This window comes from Antrostomus carolinensis, unplaced genomic scaffold, assembly GCF_000700745.2.
Source record: "Antrostomus carolinensis isolate BGI_N321 unplaced genomic scaffold, ASM70074v2 scaffold8214, whole genome shotgun sequence".
In the NCBI taxonomy this organism is placed as follows: domain Eukaryota; kingdom Metazoa; phylum Chordata; class Aves; order Caprimulgiformes; family Caprimulgidae; genus Antrostomus; species Antrostomus carolinensis.
In genome coordinates, this window is record NW_010312752.1 from 33,821 (window position 1) to 51,928 (window position 18,108).

General features: G+C 38.6%; 1 protein-coding gene across 1 annotated transcript in view; it reads right to left on the reverse strand.

The window, feature by feature from the left end:
• Positions 1-8,006: 8,006 nt before the first annotated feature.
• BLMH (bleomycin hydrolase) overlaps positions 8,007-18,108 on the reverse strand; it is a 15,858-nt gene continuing 5,756 nt past the window's right edge. The window contains exons 4-8 of the mRNA XM_010167093.2: positions 17,741-17,899; positions 17,578-17,645; positions 17,050-17,167; positions 14,952-15,021; positions 8,007-8,369 (exon numbers count right to left, since the gene is read on the reverse strand). Of these exons, the coding sequence (XP_010165395.2) occupies positions 8,218-8,369; positions 14,952-15,021; positions 17,050-17,167; positions 17,578-17,645; positions 17,741-17,899 (567 nt within the window). The 3' untranslated portion in view covers positions 8,007-8,217. The remainder of the gene's footprint in view (positions 8,370-14,951; positions 15,022-17,049; positions 17,168-17,577; positions 17,646-17,740; positions 17,900-18,108) is intronic.

Genomic DNA, 18,108 nt, shown 5'->3' on the forward strand with positions numbered 1-18,108 from the left:
GCAGGTGTGATCCCAGTGCCAGTGATTTTAAATGGAACTGCATTGGGTACTTCTGTGCATCACTGTAATATGTGAGTATTTTATAAGAAACTTGCAGTATGCAGAATGACAAAATGGACCTTGTATATGAATATTTGCAGTTCTCCAAGGGCTTGCTCACATTCTTACTAAAACAGAGTAGAACTGTACTCAACGAGTAGTCCCAGTGAGACAATGGCCCTTCTGGGAGAATAAAAGGCTACTTACCCAAGTAAGAATGGCATAAGTAGGGAGCTCTCTCCAGTTAACTCATGTATTCCCAGATAAGACTAAATAGAGGTACAATGGGAAAATAGTGCTTCTGAAAACAACAATATTGGGGGAATATAAATCTGTACTGTGAGTTTTGTGTCATAATCTTGTCCATGTTTCAGTCTGGAATTCAAAAGTCAGTAGGGAAGAGAGATTTTTACCTTTAAAAATGTGTTGAGAAAACAGACATTATTATTGTAGTGGGAATGCTGCCAAATTGATGACAGTCATTTAAGAAATGGGGTGGGGAGAATATGCCTTTCATGGCTCGAGAGTGTCTATATGTAGTGCAAGGAAACAGATAAGCTTAGAGGGAAGGATATTCCTTTAGTATTCTTCCTCAAATTATTTATATAATCTTGAAGGAAGAGTCATAACACAGCAAATATCACCAAATAAATAGAGCACTGTTCCTTAACGTGACACAGTGTTTCACCTACAAGAACTGTTTGCTGACTCAAGTCAAAGACTGGCTGCACATATGTGCCAGTATGCATATACTTATGTTTGTAACGTTTTTAACGCAAAGAAAGTAAAGAAACAGTCCCTCTTGTTTCCAGATGCTGTTTCTTTGAAGGAGACTTGTTAATGGCTATCTCCAAAATAAAACACCCCTTTATTGAGGCTCCAAGTTCTACTTAAGTTTTTTATGAAACACTTATCCCATAGACAGGCTTCATTATCTTGTAGAAGTTCTATAAGATACAGATTGCCAGATCAATGAGCTGTAAGTATACAGTTTGGGAAAAGAGTTAAAATATTATCATCAAAAGGATGCCAGGATATAGAGTGAACTTTTTTTTAGGCTCTTAATACTGTTCCTAATGAAAACTCAGCGGTTTACATTTCCATAGAGGAAAGCAGGAAAGAGCTTAAATACACTGCATATTTCCATGTATGGAAATAATTTAGGGGTTTTATTAAATTCTAGTTTTGGGACAGTTTTTCTTAATTTCTATAACCATTTGAAATTCATCACACCCTGTCCAATTAGAAAATAGACCCACAACAGTCATTTGCTATATTCCAAGTTTACAAAGTACTCTCCAAGAAAATTATGGTAAATTCACTCATCAAAAGCACCAGAAGATGAAGCCTAAGTGTATGACACCTTCCCTGGTAAAATGCCTGACAGCTAACAACCCACATTAAAAAAATTCCACAACATTTCCAAGAATCCAGACCCATTAAATGCACAATCCTTTCCTCCCCTTTCTTAACACATCAAAACATGTTTTCCATGACTGTTTATATATTTATTTGCATTGCATTCCTCACTTAAACTTCCATATTACTTAGCAAACTAACCCAACGAGCCAGTTGGTTTCAGCAGAAAACATGATTGACTATAAATATATATATAACATACTCTTCAGTTTTATTACTTAAAATAAATCTGTCCCATTGAGTTAGATAATTTACTGTGCTGGAACAGTTTACCTTTTAAAATATAACTTAATATGATTAATAAATCTTACTTTACCCCTTTAAAATAAATAACAGTTTGCATTGATTTTTTTTTTCCTTCCGATTCTGCTCCTTTGCTTTATTTTTCCTTACAGTTTAATGCTTTTTTGTAAATTTTAAATAAACTTTATGTTCGTAATGCAGTTATGTGGACTGCCAAAACTCTAATTTCAGATTGTCATAACTTGTTCTGCTACAGGCATTTAACTCCCAGCATTCATAATCGCTGGACAAGTGCCTGAACAAGACAGAGGAGAGCGTGCAACATCAGAAAAGCAAGAAAAAGCATTAAAAGTTTGAAAAATCAAAGCAAACTTTTACCAAAAATCAATGTATTTTTTCTCCCCAAAGCTTTGTTAGATATACATTTTCCCAGTGTTTTAGAAATTACTCTAAGACCTTAAAAGTTGATTTAAAAATAAACAAAATATAATATATATATTTTAGACTTGTTATTAGCATTTCAGATTTTATAACCTAAGTTGAAAGAGGTAATGAGGAGTGAAAATGAACTGCCAGTACCTGCTTGCTTCACAAGGTAGGCTCTGAAGACAGCTGTCTAAGAGTCTAAATTTAATGAAGTGCTTTAGATAGCAAATGTGTTAAGAACAAAATTGTAAAGTACCTGTCGTTCGGATGGGTTTGAAGCGCTTTCCTTGGAGTGATCCAAGCTGGAGTAACCTTCACCCACATTTACTTCAGTGTCTCGGGAACTCAGCCTGTGGGCAACTCAGCATCTTGGTGAGGTTTTTGTACACCAATCCCCCTCACATGGTCTGATTTCCAGATAATCTGCTGCCAAAGAGCTCTTTAAGAATTTTTGCGTCACTTTAGTCAAATAAACTTTATGTTTCACCAGGGCTGCAGCTCAGTTTTCCTCCTAGAGGTGGGTGGCTACATTTGTCTGTTCTGATCAGTTCAAAAGAGCAGGATCCAATGAAGGCAGAGTGAGAAGGAGGGAAGCTTTTCTGGTAAGGGACAGTTTTGCTGGCTGTTCTTACAGCTATAAATAACAGGATGAGGATGATGATGGAGACAACAAACGGGACGGAAGTTTTGAAGGAGTCAGTAAATTACAAGTTTGCAGGTGGGTCTGTAGATGACAGAAAGATAGGAAGGACTGGGAGATTATCACAATAAAAAGGCTCAGAAAAAATAATTTCCATTGCTGAACAAAACATTATTACATTATTTTAATAAAGAAATAAGATTTAGTTTTGTTTTAAAGCATTAAGCACAAATTTTTTAAAAAGCATTTTGCTGCTTCAGTAAGCTCAACAAGTCATTTCCTTTCTTCCTATTACTGCTCAAAATATCTCACTCAACCTCTGACACGTGCTTTTATCTCCAGCTTCTTTCACCCAGGATTTCTTCATTCCTAGACTTTACAATTTGTTTATAAAAAGTCATCAATCACAGGTCAATGAAATAATGCCATAGTTTAGGTGGCGGATTTGAAAATTTTAAAAAAGTGGAAAACCATAATGGGAACACATAAGAATAGCTAATTGTTAGAGCAACTGCAGTTTTGCTGTAAGCAGTTGCCAGTTTTTAGAGACTTGTTCCAAACAACTGAAAACAAACTCTGAAAACTGAAAAGCAGAGGGATATAATTAGCACTTTCCTTCTTCTGGTCCCTTAATGACAGCAGCAGTCAGTGAGCAGCGTGTCATTTGCACCATCTCAAGGATAGCTCAGGTATTGCAACTGCAAAGATTAAGAAGACTTGTATTAAAATAACTTTTGCTTTCCTATTAATTCCTGTGGGCAGTATATTAAAAATGTTTTGTCAAATTAAGTTTGTTGCCTTCAGTTGTATTAGAGATTTATTGTTCTTTCAGTGAAAATAGCAATATCTAACTTGGCTTCTCTCTGCTGTGCTGAATTCCCCTCCTGTGCTCTTCTTTCCAAAATAAACAGTTTTGGTTGTGTTAATCTCTGCTTAGCTGCAGACAGGAAAAAACCCACAAGTCAGTGTCCTTCCATATTATAATTATTCACAGCCTTCCCCCTGTTTTGTCCTATTCTGAAGGCTTTGCAAGGACAGATGCATTCATGCCTCACTCACTAAACCTTTACGAAGGTCAAAGTACAATGTTTTCATGTGTCAGTGTCCCTCTGAGGATCAGACCCCCCGCTTTGGATAGCGGGGAGGTGGGAGGACAGATGGTACCAGGAATTTGTGCCTTCCCTTCCATCCAGATTTCCAGTTTACCACTGCTGGGAGACAGGAATGGCTTTTCCAAACTCACTTTTTCTACTCTCTTACATGAAGTAAATTATCTCTGCTTTCTGCTCTTTACATAATTACATGGGTTTTTTAAAGTTTAGAGGCATCATGACCTTCGTCTGAGGTTTTACTCCATCTTAGTCTCTGCTTAGAGCAGGTTCTTTTAACAAGTTCTGAAACACTATTGCAGACCATCCATCTTGGTCAACACTTGCAGTTAAATTGCTTTCATCTGCTCACATCAGTGGCACCCAGCATCAGTATTTAATTATTTTTGTAGGGCATACAAAGTTGTAATGTGAAAAACACATATTAGGAACTACCTTTCATGATTTATCTGGGCCTTTTTGTTCAGTTGATTTTTTTTTCCCCTCCATTAATGTGTTCCACAGCAGCATGGGTTGGGTTTGTTTGGTTTGGTTTTTTTTTTTAATTCCTTGCCAAAGTTTGGGGCATAATATAAATAACAGACTTCAGATTTCAGGCAGACCCCTCAACTTTGACACTTATTTAGCCCATATGTGAAAAACTTCTATATTCTGTACAGACTCAGTTCCAGAATTTCATGAAATCTTCTGTGCATTGGTGGGCAAAATCCTAATGATTTAGGGAAAGTAGGAAAAAAAACAAGAGAAAGAAAATGGAATTTACACAAGAAGTAACTTCAAATGCTTCCACAGTTCTCCACAGATAAAGCAGCTGTAGATGCCAGTTACCAATGCCAGCACAAGAATGGGAAGCATCAATCAAATTACCTAGTAACAGTAGTACCAGCTGTACTAAGAGATTAATAATAATTCTGCAAGCATGTTTCTGAGTCACTGCAAATAAGAGGATAGGAGCAATCTTCCAAATAACACAAACCAAACAAATCCTAAAATACTTATTTGTTCCCATCTTTTGCTTAGGAATCAGACTGCATTTAGAAGCTATTAAGATTGGCTTTGGGATAAAAGAAATTCTGATTATCCTTCCCTGCTATTTTCTAAACTGACTGTGCTGGGATACACATCTGGGAGTTAGATAGGGTTTGGAGAGGTTTTGCTATTTATTTCCACTACAACTGTTCTGAGAGCATTTGGGTGGAGAAATCTGATTCTGAAAGCCTACAACCTGCCACTACACATCATCTCTCCTCCTGCCTCTTCCTTTTCCTAGTTAGCAGTAGTTACTGTTTTCTGACTTTTGATTGAATCGGAGATAGTTGACTTTTACAATACTATCTGTCAATATTTTCCACCTGTCAGAGGAGCTGTCTTGGAATTATCAGAAGAAAACTACATGGTTTTGTTGGCAAACTGGAAAATCTGTTAGTGGACTGGTTCCTTAACAATCCAGAAGGCTTTGTAAGGATTTGCAAAGGATAGAAACTGAAAAAGAAACAGCACTGAAACACAGAAGGGATTCATTTTGTTTATTCTAACCTAGGCATCTTTTTATCAGTTGGATGTTAATTTTGTAATCTGGGTTTACAGTTCCTAAGGCATAGAGCTTTCTTTGCTGAGAGACTAAACCTGTAGCAAGCTAGGCTCATTCCCACCTTATTTCCGTTCCATCAGTTGGGAAGTTTAAATTTTTATTCTCTCTGAACCATTTCCTGCAAACTGACAGGAGTTAAGTCTATTCCTCATTTACATGCTCCCATACTGCCCTGCCAGAGGTGCTGGGCTCAATCTGCTAATCCAGCTTGTCATCTCCATTCTGTACTCTAACTGCCATCCACCTGAGAAGAGACTCAGGTTCTTCTGGATCCAGCCATGCCTCACACTACACGGGACACCAAGAACTTCCTCATCCTCTGAACAGAGCATATGGCCTCTCCATCATCTGCTCAACTGTCTCAATTCTTAATCCCCCAGCTGAGGGCTGCTGATCACATCAGGGATTTTTCCTTTAGGACAAAGGGGCAGAGTGATCCAGTAAACATCAACAGGATCTGTAATGGGAAATCATTTTACACATACTGATTTTATTAACATTTCAAACTACTTTTTAAAAACAATCCCACTTGCCTGTAAGATACGATGGTCTGTTTATGCATAACAAATACAGCGACTTACCCACAGTGCACAGCTATTGATTCTTACCAAAGGCACAGCACTGCTTTTCATGGGCTGTTAGCACACAGGCAGCAAAACAGAATATCCTACTTAAATCTGTGCCAATCTCAAATCAGAGAGTGTCATTAGCATGAACCTCAGAACTGTTCATTCAACTGCCCCTAGTTCTCCAAGTAGAAGAAATATAGCTCTTGCTTTGGCATATGTATTTCCCCTCCTCTTCCCCATTCCATCTTACAAAGAACTTTTAAAATTGCTGGGCATAAACACAAAACTGTTTCTGCCAGATTTGCTCCATTTCCTATAACGTGTTTTAACCATGCGGATTTTCTGTGCTTGTTTGAAGGAAAGGAAAAAAAAAAAACATACTATTGTATAAGCTGTACAGGGAAATATCTGGGCAAGAGCTGCAGAGATAAGCACATGCTGGACAATACTTTTAAAAACTCAAATTAGCAAAAACTGGCTTGGACACCATTTTTAATTTATCAAACTCAGTCCTCATACATGCTGCCATGGGCAACAAAAATGTTAGTTAAACTCCAGAGAAAAGTTAACTCTCTTTGGCTGCTATCCTCCTCTAGTAGAGAGCATAAAGGAAGAAGAATTGGTGTAATGTCATAAGCAGAAACATTTTAAAAGACTGAAATACTGACCTTTTAGAAGAAAAAAAAAAAGCCCCCAAAACAACACATGCATTAGTCATAATCAAAATATTGTGCATAATACAGCTTCCCAAGAGATTTGGCTTTGTTTCAGAGCCACCAGGGTTCAGCATCAAGTACAAGACTGTTTACTTGCCTTGATGCAAGTAACACAGCATGAGGTAGAGACTGTGCATCACAGACCCATAAAGCCAAAAGGGACCTCAAAAGATCATCTGGTCCATCCCTTTGCAAAAAGAAAAAAAAAGTAAAAAGATCAACTGTAATGCCACATCTGACATCCTCATCTGTAACCTGTTCTTAAAGATCTCTAACAGATCTCTCACACATCCTCAGGCAACCTATTCCAGTCCTTCACTATTTTTATCACCAGAAAGCTTTTCCTGATTGCACTAAATCTTGCTGTAGTTGAAGCCTGTGAATTTTTAGCAACTGATGATGAACAAGGGAAACAAAATTCCCTCCTTTAAAGTATCCCTTTATGAATTAAAAGAATATGTTTTTCTCTTTTCTCTAAGCACCATGGTTCTTTCAGCCTTTTACTAGTCACAGTTTCAAGTCCTCTGATCATTCCTGATATATTCCCATTCAGTCTTATACTTGTTTGTAGGTCACTAATATCTTTCCATTTAATTAGTTCCATGAGGCTCATTTAAAAAAATAAAACAGAGCTGTACCAGTCACTTTAGAAAGTGTTTATTCAAAAGCTTCATAGCACCATCTTGTTTTTTAAAACACCCAAATAAAATGCAGCAATTAAAACATTGTTTTTTTCTGTTGAGCATGACACTAACTCCACCTGTGAACATAGTTATGTTTGTTCTTGCTAATATAACTGAAAAATAGCGCTCCTGTGTACACAGACATAGCACTGGGCCTTGATATGGGTCATCCAGTCTTAGCACATTAATGGAAGAATAAAACCAAGTGAAACTGGAAACCTAAAGGAAACAGTTCCCTCTCCCCAGTTCTGCTGGAAGAGAAAATTTTCTAAAGGTAATTTTTAGCAGTTTCAATTCTTAAGTACCCTCCAAAACTTCAGCAAAACTAAAAATGTAAATATATAAAATATTTGGGGCATTCTTTTATGGTACAATTCAGACAATGTATCTTATTTTTTCTAACAATCACCTAGGGGTTAATTCTAAAGAAAGGCCTTTTATGGCCATCTTTTATAGGGAAAACACTGGTTACAATAATTCTACTGAGTTACTATGCTGATTTTGATTAAAAATTTAAGGTAAAATCAAACTGCCATTGACAACACATATAACACGTTTTCATTAGGAATTTTTCCCTTTTTAGTTTTGCGGAGTAGCCTGAGAGCTTTATTCAGCCAAGTCAGTAAAGCGCTATTTCCCAAAGACCCTTAACTTTCATTTCAAGAGTATGGACCATGCTGAGAGTGCTCGGTCACATTATCATTTGGCTATGGCTTCCAACCACTGGAATTCTCTATTGCATCTACTTCTGGTGGACCATTAAGAGGCAAGTATTCCATAGTTCACTTGGCTAAAGCCCCCATAGGGTCCCAAGCTGGCAGAACAATTGGTTCCTGCTGCATCACTGCCAAGATGTCTTCTGGTACATGCTTCTTATCCACCACAACTTCGTACACGTACTCAGAAAACCAGTCATCAGTCATGATCAGGTAACCTGGAGATGAAAACAATTCATTACAACAGAGAACCATTACCAGTACAGTGAAACAGTCACATATACAAGTTGCACCTATGAATGGTGCATTACAAACAGGACCTAGTCATATTTCATATCTCTCAAGACACAGGAAAAAAAATCACAAAAAAATGAACATATAGGGTAACTGGATGTACTTCATGTGCACTGAAAGACCAAGCAAGAAGCCTGCTAGGAAAACAAGACCCAGAATATTCATCATGTATGCTTCCTCAGTTAAAACAGGCAGTGAGAATACTCCAGTGAATTGCAACTAAAAAAAATAAATTAAGGTAGAATGTAAAATTATCTGAGTCTCTGGCATGACAAGTGCTCAGGATTTTGTTAAGAAAAGGGAAATTTTCCAGGTGAATATCCAAACCACCTTTGGCTTCAGGAAACACTTTGCTGTTTTAGTTCTTGCAGTAAGAGGATGCCATCTGTTTTCCTCAGAGCCATCTAAATCACACTTTGGCTGAACTAAATTTTAATTTTCTCCCTCAATATAATTCTTACTGATAATTTCAGTGAACAACCTTTGAACTGGAGCAGGAGGGTAGTCACATTTAGAGTATCATGGTTTTAGCAGAAAGCTACCACTGGAAACAAACTGTTCAAGGTGAACTGAAAATAAGAGTGGCTGGGAGAAAGCAAGCATTTAGAAGACAGATGAGAAGGCTTTATGTAATAAAGTTCCTCATGTCCTTATACAGTATCATCACACAATCAAATGAAACAAGAAAATGTCCAAAGAATATGGACAATAAATGCATCTATCTACACCATCTTGTTTCTAAAGCAAGAGATCAGATAATTCCCATAAATTAAAAACCCTATCAATTGTAATCCGAGCTAGAAGCCATTTTAGAAGCACTGCCAAAGGGAGCTGCCTTGATTATTCTCTCTTCAGGATATGAGTTCTTGGGACACACAAAAACCTCTCACTCCCAAGAGCCAATAAGTAATTGCACCCTGAGAGGATAATGAACTCTGCTTCTGACATCCTGTATCTCAAAGGCTTGACAGCGCTGATTAGGATCACAGTGCCTGAACAAGGAGGACGCGTCAGGCAGAACTTCAGAACATGCAAATAAGGAAGGCTGCTCTCTGAGAAGGCCTGTGCCCAGTGTCACAATGAAAGCCATTATCAATTTCTTCATTAAAAGGTGACACATACTTTATATGCAGCAATACATACACCTAAGAGCTTGCCTAAGGCAACCCTGAGCTCTGCATCCCATCCAGGTAACAGGCAGAAGCAAAAAAGAAACAGAAAAGTTTATTGCATTTCTGGGCAGTGTAGACAATGGAGTTTTACCTCAGGCAATTAATCTATTGCTTCTACTCAAACCATTTCTAAGGCCAGAATACAGAAAAGAACTTGGAACATTATCATCTTGTTGGAACAGAACACAGCACCTGACTACAAAAGTGTCCTCCTCTGTGTAGGAGGCTGGTCCACATTTCTCTGACTTACCCAAGGGAAAATCTGAACATGCAGTATTTTAAAACAGACAAGCTGCTGGCCAGGGAGAGGTCAGGCAAGGACAAATGGACTGCAAGTTATTGCAGAACCTAGGATATGGGCACCTGAAAATAAAACCCTTGCAAAGTTCCCAAAGGACCCAGTACCAACCACCTTGTGCTTGTGCTCTAACTCCTCCACAGGAAGAACAAATTAACTCAGCCTTTCTGTCGCAGTGTACTTACAGGATGAGATATATATATTGACATATATATATACACACATATATGAATACAGACACTAAATGTCTACACTTAAATACTTAAAATGCCTTAATGCAGAAAAGTTTGTATGCACCAACCAGTACAAGAGATTAAAAAAGTCAAAAGGCTGCTGACTTCTTGCTGGAGATGTATCACAAGAAAGTTCTTTTCATGCCAAAACAAACAGATTGACTCCTATCAAATGGATCTGATAATGATTTAGTGTTCCCCTCTTGCTTGCTTTAAAAAAAAAAAAGATATCAGATGGGATAAGCTGGGTTCAAAGTTAGGTAATAATGTACTGTCTCCAGAACAAAAGAGTAAGCAGAATAATTAAACGTGCCTGTATGGCTGACAAAGTGCCAGTAAAACACAGAAAGGAAATATTTGACTGGGAAGTGACTTTTTTACCTCAAAAAACAAGCAATGTTTGTTAGCAGCTGTATTCATTCCTTGAGGAAAAACAGACAGGATTCCAAGAAACACTTTTACAACAGATATGAATGTGATTACTAAATATTTAGGAGAGGCAATGCTGGGCTGTTCCCAGGGCTTCCCTTTCTCCAGGAATAGTGCTACCACAAGAACTCAGTTCTGCCTACTCTGCAGAGTGTGAGTGTGTAACTTCATCCCATGATACCCAAACCAGGAGTCCCAGTCTTTCCAGTCCTGCACCATGCCAGTCTGAGGAAACAGGTGTTGTCTGGTCCCTTAGACTGTACTTGGGGAAAAGCAAGAGGGACCCCATGAGATAACACTTCCATTTCCTATCAACAATAAGTAATTTGTTTGTTTTTTAATGACTCCAAGTCTAGTCTCTGGTGTTTTGTTGCAGGCTGTACCCTTTATCATCCTGTCCAAGACATAATGGGAGCTGGGGCTTACTTGTATCCCCCACACCCAACTGGGCCTCAACTGGGATGTGCCAAGTTTAACATCATTCTTGGCTGCCTCTTTACTGATGTGGATTCTGGTTCTCTGCACTGGACTTATCCAAACACAACTTCTCAGTTCCTTAACAAGGCAGATAGATTAAAAGTCACTGCCAGACAGATTCAATGGCATAATAAGAGAGCCAGGACAGATTACAAACCCTCCTACACCAGCTGGTACTGGACAGTGAAGAGAAGGAAGCCATGTCAAGTTACCTCTTCTAATGTTTGAGAACAAGTTCTGAAGGATATAACAATTGCCTTTAGCTCAAGAGTGGGTTGTTTGGTCATGCCTAAGAAAATAATTCCGGAAGGGATTCACATCCCTGAAAAAAAAGTAGTCTGAAATAGAGTCAAGCTTCCTAGTTCTGATGGGTTTTCTGTCAAGGCACTTTTCCAGGCAACTCCCTAACAAAAACAAAATACAGTCAGCAAGCAAGACTTTCCAGAGACTGTGGTCTCTACCGGTAGAAGACAGATAAATGAGAGTGACTCACCCAGAAAAGTTCACATAGATAGCATGCACACAAGGTATGGGCAGGGTTTATTCAAGTCACTCTGTGGTCCTAGTGCATTTCAAAGAACAAGTAGCTCCTTTTAAATGGCTCTAGAAGAGCTCAGTCTTGAAAACTGAACCAATATTTGGAAAGAGATAACGTCTAAGGAGGGTAAACTGTTACTGCAAACCAAGTGGCAAGTTAAGCTTACAAAGCTGGCAAACAAGTTCAGAGTAATACTCAAAGACTAAGATAACTAGGTTAACTAGTGTTTTTTCTAACTTAAAGCTTGAGGCACTACACTTTTAATTCCTAGTTGCTGTAGTTCTTATTTTTTTCATTTTGAACTACATGCTTGAAATGAAGAAAGCCAAAAATGCATGGGGCTCTCCACATACATCAATCACCACCTCCACAGCTCCATCAGCACTCACCAAGGCTCCAGCCCAGTAACACTAGCACAGACCTGCCACTGTTCAGTCATAGCTCCACAGGTACAACTTCTACTAGCAGTGTCAGGCTTGGGAGTAAGAGCCAATATCCTGAATTTCAGCCCAGTCTTTCTCCAGTTCTAATAAAGAACAACTCTGAACCTTGGCCAAGGAGCAGATATGACTAGCACAATCAAAGCTGCTGACAGACACCTATTAACTTCAGAATGTTTGGAGTACTAACGAAAGTCCACGCTGAGCGGTTGTAAAGCGAGCTGAGTAAGGCACTTCCTTCCTGGAAGTGTTCCTGTAACACCAGTAGCATCTAACATCACACACCAAGTATCTGGAGTGTCTCAAAACAAAGCGTTCTGACAATAAAAGCACAACTAACCAGCCATTTTTATATTTTATATTCTCTATTACAAAGGTGCTTAACAGAATAGTTACTAGTTTGTATTTGGAGGCAAAAAAGTTTTGATGTTACTTCTCTTTAGTATTGATTTGGCTTCTTTACTTCATCTGACATTCCAAAGTACATTTTACTGCTGTCCCACTGATAAGCCTTGAAGGCTGAACATCAACAGTTTCATTGTTTTGTCAAGACTGAAGATTTTTATTGGAATACTTTGCCATGAATATATACAGCTAACTCAGAACAGACACTAGTGCAAGACCAAGGGGCCAGAATACAAATTAAGATGCCATTCTAAGAATATTCCATGTTTTAGTTAGCTGTTTGTGTAAGATATCAAAAGCTCATGAATAAGACCACATCCTAAACCAGAGCTTTTCAGAAATAATCTATTCCCAGAAGAAACCCCAAACATCCTGGGAAATTTCAGCCACACCAAATGTTGTGAGCACAACATTTGGGATTAATGTGCAACAGAAAAATGTGGTCAGCAGTGACTACTGTGTGATGGCCTGGCTTGGCATGCTCATCAGTGAGCTTGTCATGCCATGGCTGAGTCCACATCCAGCCTGTCTCAGATAGGACATGACAAAAATCATGGAGATCTCGCTCCACTCCAGTCATTTAGCAAATGCTGCCTGAGTGCAGGCCTTGGCAAAGCAAAAGAGAAGTGGTCTCACAGCATCAGCCCCACTCACCCAGAGCAAGGGGAGGCCAGAGCTGGGCCCCCAGACCAGCAGAGAAGCACCCTCCAGTCACTCCCAGGCTGAGCAGGGAAACCAGAAGCAGTTTCCTAAACCACTGACTCATCACTGTGTCCACAGCACCTGCCCATGTGCCACACCAGCCTGGCTCATCCACCCCACTACAGCCCTACAGCACTGACAAACCCCTTTTAAAGGAACAACAGCACAGGCTGAGACAGACATCAACAGCAAAGCAAGTTAATGCAGAAAACCCAGCATGGGCAGAACCACACCTTAACTGGGGATTTGGTTGCTGTGAGTGCTTGTCATACCAGAGAGGAACACTGAGGATGCTGCAGGTCATGTTTTCAGCGTGGCTTCAGAAAGGCAACCAGAATTATGACTTTTTTTTTTAAACAGAGGTTTTGGAGCTAGAATATTTTACATTGCAGCTGTTCACAGCACAAGCTGGAACCAGCCATGCTCTCATTTCCTCATTTACAAAGTCAGTAAGTAAAAGCTTGCAGTGATTGATAAATAGTGCTTTAAAAGAAAATATAAACTACTTGAGGTTCACACATAACTCAGGAAGATTATTTAAGTAGTATCAGTCACAGCCAGCATGAGGTTCCAAAGAGGAGACAGCTGTAGTGTACAGATTTAAGCTTACTTCTGTTACCAAAAACTTTAGTACACTTAAAAGTATTGTAGTGAAGTCTTTATTTCTGCTTTCACACCAGAAGGAAAAAGCATTTGGATACTGTGCACTTCTTGGAAGTGATCCTATCTTATTTGATACTGCAAAGCACTTCCCATCTATTGTGCCTTTATTAAGAGATCGGTTTACACGCCCACTGGAATTATTGGTATTTCAGAAGAGAAGTACTACCAAATTTCCAGACTAATATTACCAGATTTTTTCAGACTTTTGTTCTGCAAAGGGTTATAAGCAACTAAATAGCAGTTTCTGCTCACTCCCTACCATGTTTGTCAAATTCCCACAGCTGCTGGGTTTTGTTTTTTGACAAGGACAATAGCTTGCAATTTACTTGTGATCAACAGCAAACTGGTGTGCAATGCTTAGGAAAATAAGCAGCTTTACAGCAATAAACTCAACCTTAAAAAAGTTATTTTGCCAAAGTTTATTACTTTAAATACTTCATTATATAGACTGCAGATAAATTTTCTAGACCTCCTTTGATAAACCCTACCATTCCCAGCAGGCCCTGTACTCTTCATGGTACAAAATACTAATACTAATGTAACCTGACAGCATGTCACCTCTTGCAGAGGAGGAAAGAAGGTAATCATCATTAACCAGATTAAAGTTAGACAGTCTGAATCCATTTCACCTGGTGACAGGATCCTACCAGTTATCTTCCCATTGCCTTCCATAGACTAAACAAGCAGTGTGGTTACTCAGTTGTGAAAAGCTGTAGTGTAAAGACAATAAATGCCCCATATCATTAAGCTATATTAAAAGTTCCAGCTTCCATAGGGTCGCATCAACTCTGTCCTCCTGCCCTTGGGACCAAGATGCCCTGCCTGTCAAGAAGCATCAGCATCACTCACTTATGGCCATCTTCTGAAAAATGCAGGTGCCTCTATAGTTGAACTTGCAACCAGAGTGTCAAGTTTATCCTGTGACATTTCCTACTTCTCCATTCAATGTTTACTTTCAATTTACTTAAATGCAAATCACATTTAAGTGAAGAACATTTGTCTTCCAGGAACACAGTGCCTTAACTCAGTGATCCATGTGCTGTTTGCAGGCTTGTTTCATGCATGTCTTTAAGAACAGAGAGCACATCCCCTTTTCCCCTCATTTCCAAACACTAAGTTCAGCTTTCTGTTCCCGTGACTATAAATTACCTTTATTACCACGGTCTTCACCCCAGGAGTTTTCCACTCTCCATTTTTCAAATGCACCTTCTTGCCCATCCTGTAACCAAAGAAGTTAATGGCTATTTAGTAGTGAAGGACCATGTAATTTTATAGCAGTCAACCCTTCCAAGTCTAAATCCAGCACCAAACCAGAGTTCCACTTGGAAAGTCTACAGGCATTGGCAAGTTTCAGACAATGGTTTCTTGCTAATGGTTGGAGAAATATAACTTTCCAAAACACTTTGTCTACCCACTTACACAAAATATGAAGAAATGTGGTTAAGAAGAGAGCCTGCAATAAATACTTATTTTAACCAGAAAAATTTAAATAAATTCCAGTTTGGACTTACTGAAACAATTTAAGCAGCCTTCCCTATCACCTGTCAGAGCATGAAATGCAGAATACACAACTTGCTTCAACTAGGAATCAGAGGAAAGGAACAAGGACAATGAAGCAACTGTAATAATTGAGAACAGTATTAGTAAGGGCAAGTGCAAACACTTGAATCTAGCTGAAGGATCCAGCTCCAAGTTTGGTGCTTTAAAAGGCTTCTAATGAGCATGAAGTACATTTGAGTTCATGTTCAGAAGCATGTGCAGTATTCAAGCCTACACTGAAGTCTGGTTCAAATCTACTAAGGACATAAAAACACTGAAAACAGCCTCATAGGCTTGTGTGTCACAAAGTGAACTGCTGCTTCCTCCAAACAGCCTGGTCCCCTGAGGAACCAAAGAATAGTTATTCTTTCACTACTTTTTTTTTTTAATTAAAAAAACTAACCTGCAAAACATCCCATAAATCCTTTTTTAATTTCAATGTAATATTGTTGTATTGCTTCTATTCTCACTTAAAAAAAATACAGGACGGTCCTTAAAATGAGACACGAGAGCTACCTGACTAAGGATAATCAAATCTTGATGCTACCAGACAAACTGGGATAAACACGTTTATGTACATTAAGTTTTTAAGCAAAAGGTGCATTTAATCCAAATCAATTTTTATGTTGTAAAATTGTAAAAGGATTTTTTAAATCTTCAAAGCCTTTTTATAAATGGGTAAATCCAAAGTATTAAATTTTACAACTCGGTTTATCAAAGCTCCTTTAGATTAATTTAAGGTTTAATATAAGACAACATGTTCAAACAAAAAGTAGAAACAACTTAGTCTATTTTGAATGTGGAAAAGCCTCTAAATGCTGAACTTGTTCTAGGATAATTTATTTTAAATTCTACATAAATTCTTATGACTTGGCAGTCCCATCTCAAGTCCTCATACTCCAGAGCTCAAGGAAACTTTTTCAGTTATTTCTCAAGCCAAGGCCATGCTGGACAGGAAGAGATCACTTCAAAGAAAATTTAATTGTGACAACTTCTGGAAATAAATGGAAAACATCAACATTGCAGATAACCTTGAGTTGTAAATTTTCACAGAGTTCTTTTTACTTTGTATGTGCTTTGTTATACTGCCAGGAGCAGATTTAGTTGTGGATTCATCTCAGCCTACTGTCTGCCACAGAGCTATTTTAGACACCATTTTCCTTTCCTAATTACGAGTAGGTCAGAGAGGTCACATGCCACTGAGTTGCAGGAAGTTAAGACTGTTGCAAAGTGCCTCCTACTGGCATTTTAACAGAAGGAGCTTCATGCTGTAAAATGTAGATGGGACTAACCTATGCAGTGGCACATGGTAGGAAATACTTGCTGTCATACTTCATTTCTTGCTTATCAAGATACATCAGAATCTATATTTAAAAATCAGTTAAGATAGGTTTTCCAGGATCTTAAAAATAGAAGCCGACTTTCTTTTCTCTTTCTCCAATAAAGGTTTGTGGGCAGAAGGAAAGAAGCCCTTGACTTGTCTAAAATTCTTTCCCCCTTATTAAATATTTATACTTCTGAACAGTGAGACACAAACAACACAGGGAGAATAGACAACCTAGGCCTTGTGCACCAGGGTGTTGTGGCACAAATGCTGAACTCCAGCAGAAGAGCTTCCACACTCTGAATGAGCCCAGAACCCAAACAAGCTGCCAAAATATTCAAATGCATTCATGCAAACATCAGAAGTTCTGGAGGAACACTTTACCTTCTCAGTGACAGCTGTCAGGACCATGGCATGGGTCATCATTGATTCTCCAAAGATTAATCGTTCTGCTTTGTTCATGTTCTTGACAGAGACGCCGAACACCAGCTCATGATTATATCTATTAGAAATCCACAGGAGCAATATCAGAAGGACACAGGGACAATTCTAACTAGTAAACCAGGCAATCAGTAGACTGCACTATCCTAGGAGCCAGTGCACAGGTGGACAAGTTCAACTATTTTTAGTGTCAGAATAAATGCAAAAACTGATTCCTTTAAGAGTTTGTCTCTACCAGATACTAGACAATTCAAATGAGTAAGAATATTTAACAATTGCTTGTAGTGCATCTTTAAAGAATTACAATTTTAGCTAACAAGTGAAAAAACTGTTGCTACTGAATTATTTAAAAATACTCTTTTGGAGTATATAATCCAAAGTATGTACAAATCAGTTTCTTAAGCAGCTAAAGGACTGTTTGTGTCCTTGCCAAGTATCCCAAATGGTATTCTGGTTTGCTTTTCTACTTACATATTCATGTCATTGATTCCCAGCTTGCTATAGAAGTGCTTTGCGACATCACAGCCAAACCACACAGCCTACAAATAGAAGGAAGAGTTGTCTAGGCCATTCCCAGCGAGTTTTACATGACAAGAGTAGCACCGTGTCATCCACAAAGAGAAACCAAACCAACCTCGCCATCCTTAATAGACGCTGCAGCTAATTTTTTCAGGACATCAATAGGCTGGTTGTTATAGAGCGTTTTTTTCCCTCCTGCCATGTTGCCCAGGTACTCCACTGTATACAGCCTGTTGTACGGGTTCTGAGGTCGAGGGTCATTGACTAGACAAATCTGCCAAAAAGCAAGAAGTCATAAATTAAGGTGCAACTTCACTGAAATATTTGAGAAGTGAATCTAGATGAATTTCAGAGAATTGTTTTTGTCCCAGCTAGCTGTCTGTCCCATCAGCAAACAAGCCACTCTGCTGAAATACCAGGTTTTTTGGTTTTTGTTTTAAGCTCATCTCATAACTGAGGCATAGCAGCTTTGTGTGTCATTCC